Source organism: Perognathus longimembris, chromosome 6 (assembly GCF_023159225.1).
Source record: "Perognathus longimembris pacificus isolate PPM17 chromosome 6, ASM2315922v1, whole genome shotgun sequence".
Lineage (NCBI taxonomy): Eukaryota > Metazoa > Chordata > Mammalia > Rodentia > Heteromyidae > Perognathus > Perognathus longimembris.
The window spans coordinates 47218270-47238134 of record NC_063166.1 but is presented as its reverse complement, the minus strand read 5'-3'; the positions used below and the strand labels follow the sequence as shown (position 1 = coordinate 47238134).

At 41.9% G+C, this 19865-nt stretch overlaps 1 protein-coding gene across 1 annotated transcript in view; it reads left to right on the top strand.

Moving 5' to 3' along the window:
• Trank1 (tetratricopeptide repeat and ankyrin repeat containing 1) overlaps positions 1–18241 on the top strand; it is a 76798-nt gene extending 58557 nt beyond the window's left edge. Inside the window, exons 14-21 of the mRNA XM_048348658.1 lie at positions 2659–2815; positions 5833–5921; positions 9786–9889; positions 10000–10132; positions 10275–10420; positions 11635–14678; positions 15633–15731; positions 16773–18241. Of these exons, the coding sequence (XP_048204615.1) occupies positions 2659–2815; positions 5833–5921; positions 9786–9889; positions 10000–10132; positions 10275–10420; positions 11635–14678; positions 15633–15731; positions 16773–16873 (3873 nt within the window). The 3' untranslated portion in view covers positions 16874–18241. The remainder of the gene's footprint in view (positions 1–2658; positions 2816–5832; positions 5922–9785; positions 9890–9999; positions 10133–10274; positions 10421–11634; positions 14679–15632; positions 15732–16772) is intronic.
• Positions 18242–19865: the final 1624 nt, after the last annotated feature.

Genomic DNA, 19865 nt, shown 5'->3' with positions numbered 1-19865 from the left:
TCCTCAGATCTCAGTCCCCTGAGTAGCTAGGGTTATAAGCTTGAGCCACTGGTGTCTGGCTTCCTCTCATTCTTTATTTAGAATAAAGCCTGTTTTTCGTTGCCCAAACTTCTCATTTGTGGAGTCACAGAGTGGAAGCTTCTATTCCACCATCTTACTTTCTAATCAGAAATCTTGGTGTGGAAGGCATAACGCAAATGGTACAACACCTGCCTAGCCAATGTACGGTTCCAAGCTCAAACTCCAGGACCACTGAAAGGAAGACAGAGAGGCAGAGCAAGGAAGAGAGAAAGAATTCTTAGGTTTTGAGTAGTTTGATAGTAATGATAGCTAGATGCTATGACTAGTTTAATTTTGATAAAAAATCATAGCAGTTCTGTAAGATGTAACCACTAGAATAAACTGAGTGAAGGACACATTCTATCTATCTATCTATCTATCTATCTATCTATCTATCTATCTATCTATCTATCTAGTGTAATACAGACATATATATGATGTATATGTAATATATTGTGTATCCTTTTCCTTATCTTTGTAACTTCTGGTGAATCTACAACTATTTCAGAACTATAACCTATTTCTTTCAGGTTCTCAAATTTGTTGGCATAAAGGTTTGCAAAACAGTCCCTTATTGTGTTCTGAATTTTGGTTGTTTCTGTGGTGATGTTACCTGTTTCATCTCTGATCTTGATTTGGGTGTGCTGCCTTCGATTTTTGGTCAGATTTGCTAGGGGATCTATCTTGTTAATTTTTTCAAAGAACCAACTCTTTGTTTTGTTGATTCTTTTGATGTTTTTTTTTGGTCTCTAATTCATTTAATTCTGATTTGATTTTAAGTATTTGCTTCCGTCTGTTGACTTGGGGTTTGGCTTGTTGTTCTCTTTCGAGGAGCTTAAGGTGCTTCCTTAAGTTGTTGAGTTGCTGTTTCTCCAGTTTGTTGGTGTAGGCACTCAGAGATATAAATTTTCCTCTGAGTACTGCCTTTGCTGTGTCCCAAAGGAGCTGGTACTTTGTGTATTCATCTTGGTTTCCATAAGCATTTGAATTTCTGTTCTAATTTCTTCAATGACCCACTGATGGTTCAGCAGTGTATTGTTTAGTCTCCATGAATTGTAGGGTTTCTTGTGGTGACTGTTTTTTTTTTCCTTTGCTTGAGCCAAGCAGCTGTAATATTTTATTTCAAAACTTGCTTTCCTTTTTTTTCCCAAATGTTTATTATCAAACTGATGTACAGAGAGGTTACAGTTTCATACGTTAGGCATTGGATACATTTCTTGTACTGTTTGTTACCTCGTCCCTCATTCCCCCCTCTCTCCTCCCCCTTTGTGGTGGCTGTTCGAATTGAGCTCTAATTTTATTCCATTGTGGTCTGAGAGAATGCAGGGAATGATTTCGATACTTCTTATCAAGAAAACTAACAATAATAAGTGTTGTCAATAAATGTGACCAAAAGGGAACCCTACTTCATTGTTGGTGGGAATGTAAACTGGTTCAGCCACTCTGGAAAACGGTATGGAGATTCCTCAGAAGGCTAAACATAGAGCTCCCTATGACCCAGCAGCCCCACTTTTGGGCATCTACCCAAAAGACCACAAACAAGAACAAACTAAAGCCACCAGCACAACAATGTTCATCGCAGCACAATTTGTTATAGTTAAAATATGGAACCAATCCAGATGCCCCTCAGTAGACGAATGGATCAGGAAAATATGGTACATATACACAATGGGATTTTATGCCTCTATCAGAAAGAATGCTCCATTCATAAGGAAATTGAAGGACTTGGAAAAATTATACTAAGTGAAGTGAGCCAGACCCAAATAAACATGGACTCTATGGTCTCCCTCATAGGGAATAATTAGCACAGGTTTAGGCTAGTCACTATGAATGCATAAGATGATGCTAAGTGAAATGAACTCCATGTTATGGAAATGGCCGTTATATCACTGTTGTAATTACCTTCAACATGCCATGTGAAACCATAGCTTCTATTGTTGATGATCCTCTTGTATCCCCTTCATGTGGTTGTACCCGCACTATCACTATATCTTATCTGAGTACACTGGATACTGTATATACTGGTATTAGAACTAGGGAAGTGAAAGGGAATATCAAAATCTAGAGACAAAGGATAAAAAGATAAACGACTACAAAAGCAATACTTGCAAAACCATTTGGTGTAAACCCACTGAACAGCTCATGGGGGGAGAGGGAAAGGAGGAAGGGGGAGGGGGGAATGAGGGAGGAGGTAACAAACAGTACAAGAAATGTACCCAAGGCCTAACATATGAAACTGTAACCTCTCTGTACATCACTTTGACAAAAAAAAATTTAAAAATGTTAACTGTAAAGCTAACAAAAAACAACCCCAAAACTATAACCTAAACAATGACAGCAGATTCAAGAGTCCTCTGATACTGGTGTACTATCTTCTATTTTTGAGTGGAAATAGGTGGAATTTCTCATAGGTTGATTTTAGAGCATCACTTAACCTGTTCTGAAGTATCTGTAATACTGGAATTCTGTTCAGAGCCATGCTGAACTTCTTTAAATTTAGTTCTTACATTTTTCAAAAATAGGAGTAAGACCCTTTAAGTGTATCATGGTGTGCTACAGACAAAAGGATCTCATGGTTATCCTCAATCTTGACTTTAGCTACTCAATGGAGAGCTGAAGAAGCTGTACACTGCCATCACCCGGGCTCGAGTCAACCTCTGGATCTTTGATGAAAACCTAGAGAAACGGTCTCCTGCTTTCAAATATTTTATTAGAAGAGATTTTGTTCAAGTTGTGAAGACAGATGAAAATAAAGGTAAGGTCTGAAATATTCTTATTGCAGGAAGAAATGTATGTCCTTCAGATTTTCTTACAGTCAGGATTAAGGGATGTCAGTTTTACAGTGGTGGAGATGGAATTTAGTTCCCCATAAATGGTAGGCAAGTGCTATACTACTGAGTTTCACTCTCAGCTGAGAATGTAGCTTTTTTCTTCTCCACACACAATCTTCTGAGAAAGCACATTTCCATTCTGATGTAAAGGTGTGTGGGAAAGTAGTTCAAGTAGAATAGGGAGGATTAACTCTTCCAGAGGGTTGTCCTTTAAAAGTGTAATCTTAGCTACTTGGGAGGATAAGAGTAAGATGACCATGGTTTGAGGCCAGCTCATGCAGAAAAGTTTGCAAAATTCCTTCTCAAGGGTGTCATGGTATGGGCCTGCTATCCCAAGGTATATGGAATGCTGAAAATTGGAGGGTTGCAATATCAGGCCAGCTCTGTCAGAAAAAGTCTAAGAGTCTGTCTCTTCTGAGAAAAGCAAGCTGGATGTGATGGCTTATGATTGTGTGACCTCAGAAGTTTGGGAAGATCGAGAGAAGGCAGAGTCAGGTTCAGGCATGCACCTAACTAGAAATTGAGACCTTGTCCTAAAAGTAGCTCCAATGAAAAATAAAACTGGAGGTATGGCACAACTGTATGTCATTAGCCTGGCAAGTACAAGGCTCTGAGTTCAAACCCTTGTACTATTTTTTAAATTAAATTAAATTAAGTTTAATTTAATTTTTTGCCAGTCCTGGGGACTGGGACTCGGCCTGAGCACTGTCCTTGGCTTCTTTTTGCTTAAGGCTAGCACTCTGCCAACTTGAGCCACAGCGCCACTTCTGGCTTTTTCTATATATGTGGTGCTGAGGAATTGAACCCAGGGCTTCATGTATATGAGGCAAGCACTCTTGCCACTAGGCCATATTCTTAGCCCCATGTACTATTTTTTTAAGTATTATGAGCAAAGATTAGATAAAATAGGACCTATTGGAAACACTATGAGTTTTTGGGAAGCTTATTGGCAGTGTCTATCAAAAGAAATATTGCAGAGTCCTGTTTGTAATAATAAGAAAAGCAGCCTAAATGTTCAGTAGGCAAAGTCTACAAACATGTTTCTTTTGCTAGAATACCATGTAACCATTAAAAAGAATAAGACTTTCTGTTTACTGATTTGGGAAGATGTTCAAGATGTAATTAGATGAAAAAAGAAAATATAAAGCGATACAAGTAGGATGATTTGATTTTTAAATAGCTGTGGATTATTCAAATGAAACTGTAATATAACCAGGTACCAGTGGCTCAGGTTTATAATCATAACCACTTAGAAGGCTATGATCTAAAGATCATGGTTTGGAGCCACCTTGGACATAAAAGCCTCCAAATTCTTATCTTTAATCACCAGCAAAATGCTGAGTGGGAGATAGGTAAAATTAATATTGTGAAAACACTGCCAAAGGTGACCTATACATTTACCACAATCCTCATCAGTATCCCAATGGTATTCCCAAGTTAGAGAAAAACAATCCAAAAATTCATATGGAACTGCAAAAGACCTCGAGTAGACAAAAAATTAAAAAAAAAAAACAACACTAGGGATATCACAGTCCCAGATCTCAAGCTCTACTGCAGAGCCTTAATAACAAAAAGAGCTTGGTATTGGTACAAAAACAGCACTGAAGATCAATGAACAGACTAGCAGACCTAGAAATGAAATAAAGCCATATACTTACAGTTATCTGATATTTGACAAGAGAGCAAAGATACATGGTGAAAAAAAGATAACCTCTTCAGTAATTGGTATTGGGATCTCAACGTGAGATCTGAAACTTGAAATTGCTACAAGAAGGAGTAGGAGAAGCAATAGAATTTATAAGCATAGGGCAGAAACTTTCTATAAAGAGTCCCGGGGAAAAAGCAGAAATGAGAGAGACTTTAATTGGGATTACATAAAAATAAGTTTTGGTACAGCAATGGGCATAGTTACTAAACTAAAAAGAAGCCAACAGACTGGGAGAAGATCTTTACTAGTGACACATCTGACAAAGTCCTAATATCCATGCAGCCCCAGTAGATGACTAGTACTACTCAGTTTGATTTAATGCTGAACCATGATATTTGGTGTATTAGATGTATTTAATCACTTTTGAATTGTTAAATTTTAATTTACCATGAGAATATAACCCCATCATCAATCAAATAGCATCTGTACTATGTACAAATACCCTGTTAGTTTGTTCCTCATCCAGGCGCTTACTAAGAGCTATCTGGCTTTAGATTTTCAAGGAGGAATTAGTAATTGGTATTTGTCTTCTTATTCATAGCCATAGAAAAGGAAAACCGGCCAAAATTTAGAAAAAAAACCATATACGTTCTCACCCATACCTTCTCTGAAACCTGCCCAGGCCAACCTAGCTTTGTAAGCTGAAATATAGTCTTAAACAAAAACTAGAAAGATAACAGGTGTATTAGCCTGTTGTGGCTGTCATAACAAAACACCATAGACTAGGTGGCTTAAACAACTGAAATCTTTTCCCCATAGTTTCTAGTGATTAGAAGTCCAAGAACAAGGAGTTGGTTGGGTTGATTTCTTTCTTCAAAGGTCTCTCTCTGTTTTTGGCTTCTACAGTTGAAAGATGTCCTCACACACACACACAATTTTTTTGCCTAGTGTTTTCCCTTACTGTCCCTCCCTTCCTCCCTCCATCATTGAGTTATTCTTTCTTTCTCCCCCCATTCTCCACTGTGTGTGTGTGTGTGTGTGTGTGTGTGTGTGTGTGTGTGTGTGCTTTTTCTCTTCACAAGGAGAGATTGGATTAGAGCCCACCAGGAAAGCCTCATTTTAAATTAATCTTTTTAAAGGTCTCCAAGTACAATCACATTTTGAGGTAATAGAGATTAGGCTTTCAGTACCTAAAGTTTGGGGTGTTGGAGGGGACACAATATAGCCCATACCAGCATGATTAAATAAATGAGTGCTCAGAAAAGCAAACCTGCTTTTTATTTTTATTTTCAGATCTTGATGATAGCATGTTTGTTAAGACCTCAACTCCTGAGGAGTGGATTGCACAAGGAGAGTATTATGCTAAGCACCAGTGCTGGAAGGTAAGGAACTGGGCCAGGAGACAGGGGTGAGGGGTCCCTGCAAATGTTCTTCTTGTCACTCCTCAAAGGTGAATCTCCCACTCTTGCATGACAGCAGGACAGGGTGAGGATAAAGGTTTGTTTGCCACTTCTTCTGAACTATCAGGGTACTGTGGAGATGAGGGGAACTCATTTCCTCTTCCGTCCCATGTTCGTAGAGGTGTGACAACCTTCATTTTAGCCTTGCTTCACCAAGGAATCTTCCTATTTATTTTCGTTTTCTTCTGTGCTTAAACTCCTTTGTTGTGGTGGTTCATTCCTGTAATCCTAGCTATCCAGGAGGTTGAGATTTGAGGATCCTGGTTCAAAGTCAGCCCGGGCTGGCTTTGTGAGATTCTTATCTTCAATTAATCACCAAAAAAAAAACCAGAAGTAGAGCTGTGGCTCAAATTGCAGAACACTAGCCTTCTACAAGAAAGCTCAGGGGCAATGTCTAGGTCCTCAGTTCAAGTACCAGAATTGGCACATGTGCATGCATGTGTGCACACACACATGCACGTGTGCACACACATGCGTGCGTGCACTCACACGATCTTTTGTTATCATACTGCATTGTAAAATGCTAACAGATGAATCTTTTGTTTGCCTTTTGAAATCAGACTTAGTTTTTGCTGCTAATCTGAGGAGTGAGCATGGCTTAAACCTTACTACTGTATTCTAATGTCTGACTTCCAACCTCAGGCCATCTTGGTGAACCGAAACACTTGTCTTCTAGAAAATGATTCGTAGTGGATCCATTCTTCCCCACAGTCAGAATCCCTACACCATGGCACAAGGTAGTAGGGATGCTTTCACTTGCGATCTATTAACACCCTTCTACAAGTGTAGTGTTAACTTTTAAAAAATCCAGTAACAAGAAGTCTGATCTCAGGATTGATTTTGCTGTTCACAGACATCAACATGAGCCCAATCTTTTTCCTGTATCACCTGAAACTTGTCAGAGATGTTCCTCATCATTTTGAATAATGGCTGAGAATATGAGATGCTTAATGTCCTCATGCTTTTAATTGATCAGTACTAGGTCACTTGTCCCCCCCCCCCCCCCCCCCGCATCAGCTGCAAAGGAATCTGGTAGTGCAGTCCTGTTTGGCAGTTTCGGCCCTTTATGGATTATAGGTTCTTCCATCCGGAAAGAAATGGAGAAAAGTGGTGTAGTAATCAACAGTGTTTGCTACCACAGGCAAAGCCCCACAGAAATGCACTTTGCTGGGGTTTGACTGCCTTTGGTTTGTATGCCTCTGCCAGAAACTGCAAGGATGCTTCCTGAAAGAATAGCTGGGCTAAGTTTTGGCAGATGGCTTCCTTTACTTCTGGCTTCAGTGCACATGTTGGGGTCAAGCTCATTAAGGGTCACAGGACGAGTGCCTGTAGTTTCTCTTCCACTTCTAACAGATGTTTATTGAGACATATTTCTCCAGAGAGCTTGTTCTGATACTCCAGTGATACTTCTTCTTCCTGGAGTTTCATGGAGGTAGGCCTCAGTGAAAGGAGTAGGCCATTGTGAGTGATGCCTGCATATCAGAGCTGACAAAAGCCATAGGTGAATTATCTGATCTATGTACCTATGAGCACGAATTCCCAAAGTTTCTGCAGCCTCCATTCTTAGAGGAGTTCCAAGCTCTGGCAGGGAAAAAAGGTTTACATCTACAGCAAACAACTCACTTCTGAGGTTTGTCAGTTACTATAGCTGCATAATAGCTCTCAAACTTAGTGGTTTATGCTGTTCCTGATCTTGAGGGTTGTCAGTGTGAATTCAACTTAGTAGTTCTTCTGACTCAGCTAGGGAACTCCTATGTCTGTATTCACTTCCCATCCAACTGGATGTATCTGCTTCTGGGAATTGGTTGGTTCTTGGTTCCTGTAATGGGATCACAGGTTCCTGGATCACTTTCCTGCATCCTCCAATGGGCTAGCATGGTTTTGTTCTTGTGATACTAGTGTTCAGACTGAGCAGAAATACATTTATCCCTTTGAGGCCTGTCCTTGGCTGGTTCAGTGTCACTTCTGCTGAATTCTATTGACTAAACCAGTCAAAATACATGTGGGAAAAGAGAGGAGACAAGGAGCCTTCCTGACAGGAAAGGTCACTACCTTATACTGTAAAGGGGTATGGGTAGATACAAGAAAGAATAAAGGACTGTGACCACTGTTGTCACTATTATAGGAGGTAAGAAGATAGAATTTGTACTGTGGTAGATTTGGTATACATAGAGAATAGTTCTTAAAATATGTAATATTTAGTTGCTGAAGTTGATTGAGTTCCAGACATTATTCAATGGTTTAATTTATTCAGTGTTACAATTGGAAAGAAATACTGAATATTTGCAAAGTTTTATTGGTGGGGTAGAGGGCGGGCTATAGGGAGGGAAGGGAGAGAGATATGGGTAGCAGGTATCAGTATGAAATTGGAAAACTGTATCAAATCCTACTTTTATTCCTTTCCGAACACCACTGGTGTTGTTCATATGTGTTATTCATGGATTTCCAATAATTATTTACCCCTTTAAAAACACTTTTGAATGTTTGAATCTAAAATCTTTTTAGGGGAGCCGGCACAGATGAGAATGTTATAAAAGTCCTCCTCGCCTGACTTTATTTTGACCCTGCTAAAGGACTTCAGGACTCAGGTGGTTTATTGAGTTTTTGGCTGCATGTCAATGAATGTTTCAAAACCACCATACAAGATCATTCATGCAACAAATACTTGTTGAGCTATGGACCAAACAGTATTAGATTCCAAGAATATGATGGTGAGCAAAGTAGGCACACAGGGGAGTGAGGGCATGGTTCCAGCTGTTTCAGGCATCATGCATAAGAAAGCAGCTGCTTCCAGAGCCTCCCGTTCTGAATAGGAAGACTAGGGAAGCCTTCTCAGAGAAAAATGAGTCTTGATCCGAGATCTGTAGAATGAATGAAATGAATTAGGCAGAGAAAGGATAAAAGAACATTTTAGTTAGAAGGAACAGTGCGTGCAAAGGCCCTGTGCTTGGAAGGAGAATGGTTCAGGTCACAGAAATGAAAGGAAGCCTGTAGGGCTGGGGAATCTGGAACAAAGAGCATTAAGGAGGTAGAGAGACCAACTTGTCCATGTATCAGCAAATGCCAGTAAGTTCCTCCCATGCCCTCACTAGCACCCAATGCTGAGCAGAATGTGGAATTTCTGCTCTTGTGGCTTGTACTTTGAGAATTTGTGCAAATGTGCTTGTTTTAGAAAAACAGCTTTTTTTCTGGCCAGGATCAGGGTTCAGGTGACTCCCCTGTAACACTTACCTGCATACCTCATAGTGAGAGGTAACATAGTTCTGCATGCTTGGAGGAGCAGGATTTGCTATAGTTTCATTGATTGCTGCTCCATTTCTACCTCCACTACCTGTAATTTGGCTGTCTCAGCAGCACACAGGTAGCCATTGTAGTATTTATATCCCAAAGCCCACAAAAGCCTCTGGTAATTTAGGCCAGCTGTTCCAGTGGCTGTGACCATTGTACTATGTGCAATGGGAAGGATGATGCCTTTTGCATGTGGCCGTGGGAAGATTAACAGGGCGTTACTCTGGTGACCTATAGAAATGTGTGGCATGCACCCTTTCTGTGGCTTCTGGATACTTCCTAATAAAACCTTTAGGTATGTTAGCTGGCCATACTACCAGGCTGTGTCCTCTGAGACTCCTCTCTTTAGCATGCCTACACCTTCCTACTCCCCTCCCTCAGATTGGGCAGGGTGAGATCCAGGGCTCTGTCCATATGAACGTAATGCATGCTTTAACTCCTGTCCTATATGTCACCTCTGTTATTTTTCTGGGAATCAAAACATTTGGCCTATTCCAGGTTGCAGCCAAGTGTTACCAGAAAGGAGGTGCATTTGAGAAGGAGAAGTTGGCCCTGGCCCACAACACTGCCCTGAACATGAAATCCAAGAAAGTCAGCCCCAAGTAAGTGTCTCTAGATCATTTCAGATATGTTCCCATGAAAATAATAGGTTCAATATATTGTTATTGGGTCAGTATTTCATGAAAATACTGCTTTGTTTTCCTTTCCCTAGGGAAAAACAGTTGGAGTATTTGGAATTGGCTAAGACTTATTTGGAATGCAATGAGCCAAAGCTGTCCCTTAAGTGTTTGAACTATGCCAAGGAATTCCAGCTCTCTGCCAAGTTGTGTGAGAGGCTTGGAAAGGTATGGCTACCAGCCCACAGCTACTCCTAGGATAACTGGGTTTTACTTGAGCAGACTGAGGGATGGACCCCTCAAGTTCTGTTTGTGGAAGAAAGTAAAATATTTTACGAATACTCTAAGGGAAACTTTTACTGTGTCCTAGATAAGAGATGCTGCATATTTCTATAAGCGAAGCCAGTGCTACAAAGATGCTTTCAGATGCTTTGAGCAGATTCAGGAATTTGATCTAGCTCTCAAAATGTACTGCCAAGAGGAGCTTTTTGAGGAAGCTGCTGTTGCGGTGGAAAAGTAGGTGGTTTTATTCCTTTGCATTTCCCTCCTTTCTTTCTGGGGGCAGCCCATTCTGGGTGGCTAACCCAAGGCTTCTGTAGTGGCATAACCATGTTTACTTCCTTTCACTTAAGTGGTAGCCTTGGTACTGGGAGCAGGAATCTATACTTCCCACTCTTTATAAGTTTTGACACAGTGTCACGAGGAGAGGGCCTGAAGAAGTAAGGGCGGGTTGCATTGTATTTGTAACAAGTAATACTGACAAAAGGTACTGACTGATCAGCAGAATAAAAGTGATTCCATAGTTTCATTAGTCTCATTTTCATTAGACTCCAGCCACATACATACCTGGCAAAAGAGGAGAATTACAAATTGTATATAAGACAAGGCCTGAATCAATCACTGATGTGTGTATATAGCATCTCTTATTTTTATTTTATTTTTTGCCAGTCCTGGGGCTTGGACTCAGGGCCCGAGCACTGTCCCTGGCTTCCTTTTTGCTCAAAGCTAGCACTTTACCTCTTGAGCCACAGCACCGCTTCTGGCCTTTTCTGTTTATGTGGTGCTGAGGAATCGAATCCAGGGCTTCATGCATGCAAGGCGAGTACTCTACCACTAGGCCATATTCCCAGCCCTAGCATCTCTTTTATTCTTTCCCATTAGTCATATTCAACTTTATAAACATGTATGTCCACAATGATTATCATGCTATTATGACGACAGAAGAAATTGTTTTTTTTTCAAGGATTTTGAGTGTACAAATTCTGCTATGTGGACTAAATTTCAGACCTAACTTCCACTTCCTTGAGTTGCAACTTCACTGTATTTCTCCAACCAAGTACAGGAATGCTTTATTAGTACTAATAATGCTTTAATATTTTTTTTGTTTTGTTTTATGCCAGTCCTGAGGCTTGGACTCAGGGCCTGAGCACTGTCACTGTCCCTGGCTTCTTTTTGCTCAAGGCTAGCACTCTACCACTTGAGCCACAGCGCCCCTTCTGGCTTTTTCTATATATGTAGTGCTGGGGAATCGAACCGAGGGCTTCACGTATACGAGGCGAGCACTTTACCACTAGGCCATATTCCCAGCCCTCTAATAATGCTTTGATGCTTGACACATTTAGGTCCTATTTTGTGATATCTGCAAGTAGGATCTTTATTGAAGTAGCTTCCTATTACATTTTGGAAGAAACAGGTGACAGTAAGTTGACAGCTGTACTTTGTCTTTGCAGATATGAAGAGATGCTAAAGACCAAGACCTTTCCTGTTTCTAAGTTGTCCTATTCTGCTAGTCAGCTTTACCTGGAAGCTGCAGCAAAGTACTTGAGTGCAAGTAAGACCAAGGAAATGATGGCTGTCCTTTCCAAGTTAGATGTAGAAGATCAACTGGTGTTCCTGAAGTCTCGGAAATGCCTAGCAGAGGCTGCAGACCTGCTGAACAGAGAAGGTCGGAGAGAAGAAGCTGCTTTGTTGTTGAAGCAACATGGCTGCCTCCTAGAGGCTGCTAGGCTCACTGCTGACAAGGACTTTCAAGCCTTGTGTCTGCTGGGGGCTGCCCGCCTCAATGTGGCTAGAGATTCTGACATAGAACATACCAAGGTCATTCTAAGAGAAGCACTTGATCTTTGCTATCAAACTAGCCAGCTTTCTGGCATTGCTGAGGCTCAGTTCCTGCAAGGTGTTATCCTGAGAGACTTTCAGAAGCTCAAAGATGCCTTCCTCAAGTTCGACATGCTTAACCATTCAGCTGGAGTGGTGGAAGCACTCTATGAAGCAGTCAGCCAGTGTGAAGCTGAGCCTGAGAAGGTTCTGGCTCTGGCTCCATGGGGCTTGGAAGTCCTTCTTAATCTAGTCAAGGCTCTCAAAAGAGTGACCAACAATGCTGAGAAAGAAATGGTCAAGTCTTGCTTTGAGTTTTTTGGAATTTCCCAGGCAGATGCCAAGTATTGCCAGATAGCTCAGAATGATCCTGGGCCTATATTGAGAATAATTTTTGAGCTAGACTTGAACATAAGAGAGAGGAAAACTAAAGATCATTTTATGATAATGACTGACCAAGTGAAATTAGCCCTAAACAAGCACCTTTTGAGCAGACTGTGCCACATTACACAGAGCCTGCTTGGAAGAAGCTACCCAGAGGTCTGCATGAAGTTTATTACTGGCTTAAAATGTGAAGATGAAAACTGTGAAGATTTTCACAGGCCTCTGAGGCGCTGTGAGGCCAAGTGTATGGTTCAATCGAAAATGCACCTGGTGGCAATCAATGGATTGCTTTTGGAAGCCAAAAAAATATTTCCTAAAACCTTAACTGAAGAACTTGAAGAAATAGATTGTATCTTGTCTACAGATATGTATAGCTTTTGCAAATCCTTTCTGAATGTTCTCTTCCCTCGACATTTCCATCAGAGAGTGCTGTCTGAAAACCCCATGGCATGCAAAGAAATCCTCAAACCCAATTATAAATCCTTTCGATTCTACAGAGTTGCCTTGAAAGCATACATCCATGATCTGTTTCGAAAAGAAAGTGCACGCAATCGCCGGGAGTCCACAGACCTGTGGCTGAGTGCCATGCAGGCTTTCCTTCTCTCCTCCAGCTACCCAGAGGAGTTTGAGAAGCTGCTCTACCAGGAAGAGGACAACTATAACAGGGAGCTGAAAGCTCTGGAGTCTGACAAAGAGGAAAAGGGCAGGGGGAGAAGCAGCCATATGAAAGGAATAGAAGGGAAATTTGGCATGCTAGTGCCCAACAAGGAGGATGAGAGTACAGAGAAGATCTATCTATGCTTCATCCGGCTGCTGGAGAATTCCATTGACCAGCTGTATGTACACCGTAATCCAGAAGACTACAAGAGGCTCTTTTTCCGTTTCATGAATGTTCTCATCAAGAGGTGCAAAGAGCCGCTCATCCCCAGCATTGGCAACACAGTGGCACTGTTGGAATTCCAGTTTGTCCACTGTGGGGTGGTGCTGGTCCGCCTCTGGAAGAATTCTGTTCTGTGCCTCCCCAAGAGCTATATTGCACTCCTGCACTACTGGGAGTTCCTATCCAGTAAGAAGGACAAGGAGGTTGGGGATGTATTCTCCATCATTCAGGAATACAAGCCAAAAGATATAAACAGAGCCATTCAGGACTTCCGCTTCCACCTCTCCTACCTTGTCAAGGTGCTATGTGGCTATGAGAATGTGAACTTCAATGTCCTGCTTGATGCCTTTGGTGAAATAGACTATGTGGTCTCAGGTGAGGCTGAGCGGGCACTGGTGCTGTGCTTGGTAATGTTGGTAAATGCTGAGGAGGTCCTCCAGCCCTTCTGCAAGCCACTTTTGTACCGCAATTTTCAGGAGATTGAGACAAGGCTGCAGCTAATGAGCATGGACTGGCCTAACCAGATTCCTGAGAGGCTTCGGAAGGTTGTACAGCGAGTGTTAATGGCAGTCAGTGTGAAGTCTGTGGCTGAAGCTCTCCAGGACCTACTCTTCGAGCGAGATGAAGAGTATCTGATGGATTGCCACTGGCGATGGGACAGTGCTCACACTAAAGGGTCTGTGGTCCGTGGCCTCTGTCATGAGGAGGTTAGACTAAACCGCTTGCTCTGTGTGGGCCCTGTGGACTACTTTGGTGAACTTGAGTCTGAATTTAGTCAGGATGAAACAGATGAAGTGATGTTGGAAGATCGAGATCACATTCTGGCTGCCATCCTTTCCCAAAAGCAGTGGAAGGCCTCCATCCAACGTAAACTTCGAAGAACCTGCCTGGTGGTATCTTTATGTATTAGTTGGAAGAGATGGGTCCATACTAAACACACCAAGGAGGAGGTCAGGGAGCCTGGGGCCAGCAACTTCAAAAGGGCTGATGTGGACAGGACCCAGTGTGATCTCTGTGGAGTGAAGTTCATTCGCAGCTCTGAGAGCTACTTTGGCCCCCAAAAAGCATTTGAGGGAGCAACCTCAGAGGTTGCCATCCTTTCCAGGGCAGATCTGGAAGGGAAGGAATGTCGGGAGAGGAGCAGTGAGTCTTATGAGCAGCATATCAGTCTGGAGAGTCACCAGAAGCAACAAGTGGCCTACCAAAGATACTTAGAGTTTTTTCATGAGAAGGTAGACCCAGCCATTGGTCAAGGCAAATTGGTAGTGCAGGACATAGAGGAGAGTGTGTGGGTCCGCAGTCACCTGGGCTCCAAAGAGCACAGCCACATGCTGCAGAGGAAGATTCAGGAGCATATCAGAAGAGTTTCGGACTTGGTGGAGGAGCTCTATAGGCGAAAGGCCTGGGCTGAAGGTAAGGGCTTGCTCCAGTTAAGTTCTTTGTAGTGATGTAATATTGGTATTGGCAGAAATATGACTAAAGGATATTCTCAAAATACAACACTGCAGTTAGGAACACAGTTTGCTAATTCTTCTATGGAGGGGATATCTGGACAATGTTTAAAATATTGAGAAAACTCTTGAGGTTCTTCTGATTCATTCCTTCAGTGATCTTTCCTTGAGTACCTAGTATGTACTAAATGCTATAATCAGCACTGGAAGTACATAGTCTCTTTGGTCTCTCTTACGATGTTGCCTTATATTAGTTTTACCCAGTGTGTCTTGAATAAGAATTCTATGTGGCCGGGGGCTGGGAATATGGCCTAGTGGCAAGAGTGCTTGCCTCCTATACATGAAGCCCTGGGTTCGATTCCTCAGCAGCATGTATATAGAAAAGGCCAGAAGTGGCGCTGTGGTTCAAGTGGCAGAGTGCTAGCCTTGAGCAAAAAGAAGCCAGGAACAGTGCTCAGGCCCTGAGTCTGAGGCCCAGGACTGGTGAAAAACAAACAAACAGAATTCTATGTGGCCTCAGATGCAGCTTTCATCTAGGTTCCTTATTAGCTGTCTCCATCTTAGCAAAACTGAACAGAAGTTAGATATATAAAATTAGTGGAATTTCTTTTTAAAAATATTTTATAATGGAGATACTCTTTCCATTTAAGGATTTAAAGACATTTTGAACCCAGGTTTTCTTGGAAGGTTTTCTATTGGCAGTCTTACAGACGCTTAGTAATGAGGTTGGACTACCATTTACAGGTGATTTATATTTGTCATAGCAGAAGGCAGCTTCTGGCCTCTTACCCAGTAAGGAAGGCTGTTTTCCAGGAAAGCACAGACTATCTCTTGGAGCACAGGGCATCATACTAGCACTTACAACTAGCTATTGTAGCTGCATCTTCACGCTGAGCCCGTTATTTCATTTCTGTAGCGGAGGAGGCAATGGCTCAGCGGATCAAAGTTCTGGCCCTGTCAGTCAGAGATGCACAGGATTGGCTGATGAAGACAGAACACCACTTAAAGGCAGAAGGTAAGAAGTTCTTTACTTATAGGGACAGGTGACACTTTGGGCCCTCTGGCTTTTTATATTCCTCACTTCCAGATGAGTCTCTAGGCTACCAGAAATATTAAGACTGGCCCTCTGCTGCCCAGGAGCACCACTCTCATCCCATGAGTCAAACTGTTAATGACACAATTATCAAGCTATAGATGAGAGCTATTATTCTGGGCTCATGTTAATAGTTAAAAACCTCTTGTGGTTTTTGAGCTGCTATCAATGACATTAGTCACTGAGCATACTCATTACTATGACTTCCAAGGATAAAGTATGGCAAAGTCATCACTTGATGAATATGTTTACCTGGGACAGTCATTAAGTCAGTGGATGTGCATTGACTTTCTAGTGTGTATCTATTTGTTTTGTGAACAAAGCAAAGTCATTGGGGGAAACTTTCAGGTATCTTCCTAGAGAGCATTCTAGGCTTGTGTAGATGACCCAGGTTTCTTTGCTGTCAGAATTTTCTTGCCAAGTTCTGTATGATCTGAATGTCTTTCCTCTTGCCCTTTTCAACTTTTATCCCCTCTCAGCTGGATCACATTTCTTTCTACTCCAAGTATTTCACCAGCCTCAGGTGTCCTTCCAAGTCCTAATCTAGATGCTACTACAAAGCACAGGCTCCAAGGCTGGGGAAAACATGAAGGAATTTGGCTCAAATGTTTGTGCTACTACAAAAATGTTTAGCATATAGTCCCTTCTGGGAACTGTGATGTTATGATTGTTATATAGTTGTTATACCAATTCAAGAATGTGATTAAGTTTAGATTTTACTTGATTTTTCATTTAAAAGGCCTTCAAAGACTAGAGGAACAAGAGTATAAAGAACTTAATTCTAAAGTGTGGTTACTTTAACTCTTCTTGAGAAGAAATATCAATACTCAAAGGAAACTTCTCTTTGACATTCTAGTAGAAGGTGTTATTTCTTTAAACAATGATTACAGAAATATTACGTTTTACTAGGATATAATAGTAGAATAAAAAAACTACACTTTTCCTATTTTTTGTCTTATTTAGGCATTGTTCAGGAAGATGATTATGAAAATGAAATTGAAGACTTTGGTGAGCTCCGTCCTAGAAGACGGTCACGGAAATGTGGAAAGCAGAGAAAATACTAGTGCATTTTCACATAACTACTGTCTTTTAGCCTTCAGAACATTCCATTCTGTCTTCGAATTCTAGTTGGTGCAGAAGAGAAAATGAATGTAAATGAGCATTAATAGAAGACTAGGCCAACTTTGCTTTTTTGTTCTTATCATTTCTCAGTGGTGGCTTGAGATCTGATTACTCCTTTACCTGCAGGGACCTTTTAAGTGTTTACCAAGGGAAAGCCTAGCAGTCTTGGCCCCATAGCATGTCTGGTTTGGAGGAGTGTAGTTGAAGGGAACATTGAGACTCCTCAACCCAAATCTCTGGTTCATCACTATTTTGACAAGAGACAGCACCAGGGGGCTAGACATTTGTGATGGACACCCTGTACCTCAGAGTATCACTGCTCTGGGCCAGAAAATTCCTGTGGATCCCCTGATCTCCTACCACACTGCTGCCACAGCAAATAAGAACAAGAGCTGTGTGCACCTGTGGTCTATGTGTGCCATGCAACAGCCACTCCTGAATTTGGACCACATTGTCATTATCTCCAGGCCCACTTAGTACAGGCTTTTTTTTTTTTTTGCTTGTATATGTTAGCTTTGTCTTTGTGGCAGCTTTGCTGTTCTCCCTTCCTCCAATTTTTTTTATGATCATACTCAGCTACCTGTGCAAGTCATGGTTAGACTACCTCAGAATGTAGTCAAGAATTCATCTAGTACCTTCTGGATGTTGTTTCCCCCTAGAGGAATGTTGCTAGGGGCATTCCTGGCTTGCTTCCCCAAAAGTGGCCCTGACTCTGTCTTGCCTATGGTGCAGATAGTCTAAGAAATGCTATGTATATAACTCTCTACATCTAAATTTATTGCTCCTCTCTAACAAGTTTGAAACACATGCTTAGCTTAACATCTTGAGTTTCTACCCACTGAGATCTCCATAGTGGGACACTGACCTGCAGGATTACAAATTAGGAAAAATAAAAGGAGGAGTGCCAGTTCTTCAGGATTTGGCTATGAATCACTGCTGTGGGGCCACTGTAAGCCTGTAAGAGGGGGCTGTGATGTGCATATTGGCAGAAGGCCTGTGTTCCACCTTCCCCATTGAGCCAGTAGTCATCAGCCTGGTCCATTTGCAAAGTCTCCATGCCTGTGGGATAGTTACTGCCAATTCTTTCCCCACTCAGCCCAGCCAGGTATGAATGGCCAGGTTCACCTGGCCTTTCTTTTATTTTCACAATAGAACCATTTTTTTCCTCCATGTCTCTGCTGCATTTGCTACTTACTGTTTTCCTTTTACTGTTTTTGTAACTCATTTGTCTCCTTGAAATGCTTGCAATTGATAATTTTTATTAGGTTATGTTTTCTCATTTGCATTCCAAGTTTTTAATAAACTGTACTTGCCAGAAAAAATTGCTGTATTATCACATTTTTTATAAAGGTAAATCAACTCTCTTAGCTATTGCTGTCCTTGTGCTTATTTCCAATTTCTACTGAGAATAAAGGAGTAAATCTTGGAGCTGGTTCCATCTGGTGTACTGACTGCTAGCCAATCAGTGAACAATCTCTATTGCCTTCAGAAAGTAAGACATCCAAGTTCATAGAACTAGGGCTGAGTATGGAGATTCTTGATGGTTGGAGTATTGTTGCAGACCCACTTTTTGCATGTTCATTCCAATTTGAATGCGTCTCACTCTGGGTCCAACGGTTTGGACTGCATGGAATTTTGTCAATATTGTGTACCAGAGCTTACCCTAAGCAAGAATCATTGCTCTAGGAGATAAGAGACCTGGAATCATCTCTTTCCGCCCCAATGAGCCATATAATCTATGGTAAGTTAAATCTGTCAACACAGTGCCTAAGTGCAGCATCACTGTCCAGGGCTTCATGAGCTAATGTGGGAGAGATAATGGCATGAAAAAACTGATGATAAAAATGTGCACTCTATGGGGGAAATAGCATTTTCATAACTCATCTGGGCCTTAGTTTTTCTTTTGGTAAAATTGCTCTAATATCCCTTCCTACCTGACATGGAGTGGTTCTGTGAGTTGTGGGGTTTGGATACCCTCGGGCCTTGGTCCTGTGATTACAGTGTTTATATAGGATGAGCAGGACATCTGAGCCAGGGCAAGCCAAGTGTCCAGTCCTCTACTTTAGAATTTAAGAGGCTTCATACTGAATCAGATAATCTTGCTGCTTTCTCCATCTCACTGTCAGACAGGTTTTGTGTGTGTGTGTGTGTGTGTGTGTGTGTGTGTGTGTGTGTGTGTGTGTGTGTGTGTGTGTGTGTTGCCAGTCCTGGAGCTTGAACTCAGGGCCTGGGCACTGTCCCTGGCTTCTTTTGCTCAAGGCTAGCACTCTTATCACTTGAGTCACAACCCCACTTCCAGCCTTTTCTGTTTATGTGGTGCTGAGGAATCAAACCCAGGGCCTCATGCATGCTAGGCAAGCACTCTACCACCAGGCCACATTCCCAGCCCTCCATCTCACTGTCAATAGATCCTTCCAAGAATCTATCTCTGCAGCTTAGAAGGCCTTCAGAGATGTTTGTGGAAGTGGAAGGAAGATAGAAGTCAGCAGGAGGATCGGCATTGCCACTCAGGACCTGAGCTCAGTAGTCCAGTCTAGTAAGCAGGGCCTTGATGTCCCAGATCTGCCTGGAAGTACACACTATGTGTGTGTGTGTGTGTGTGTGTGTGTGTGTGTGTGTGTGTGAGAGAGAGAGAGAGAGAGAGAGAGAGAGAGAGAGAGATCCCCAAAACTACTTTCAGGTGCATATCAGGCACAGCCAACAACAGGAAACGCACATGGAATAAAATGGGAGGCACCAGGCACAACTTTCAAAGAGTCATTTCTGGAGTTACAGGGGATGAGCTTAGTTCCTTTGCAATGAGTTGTGACAATGTGTGAAATATCAATCATGGAAATGTATTAGAAATTCAGTACTCAGGGATTTTATTGGGCCTAGTAATGTAGGGAATCCTCAGCCTACCATGTATCAGACTCTCTGAAGGAAAGTAGAAAT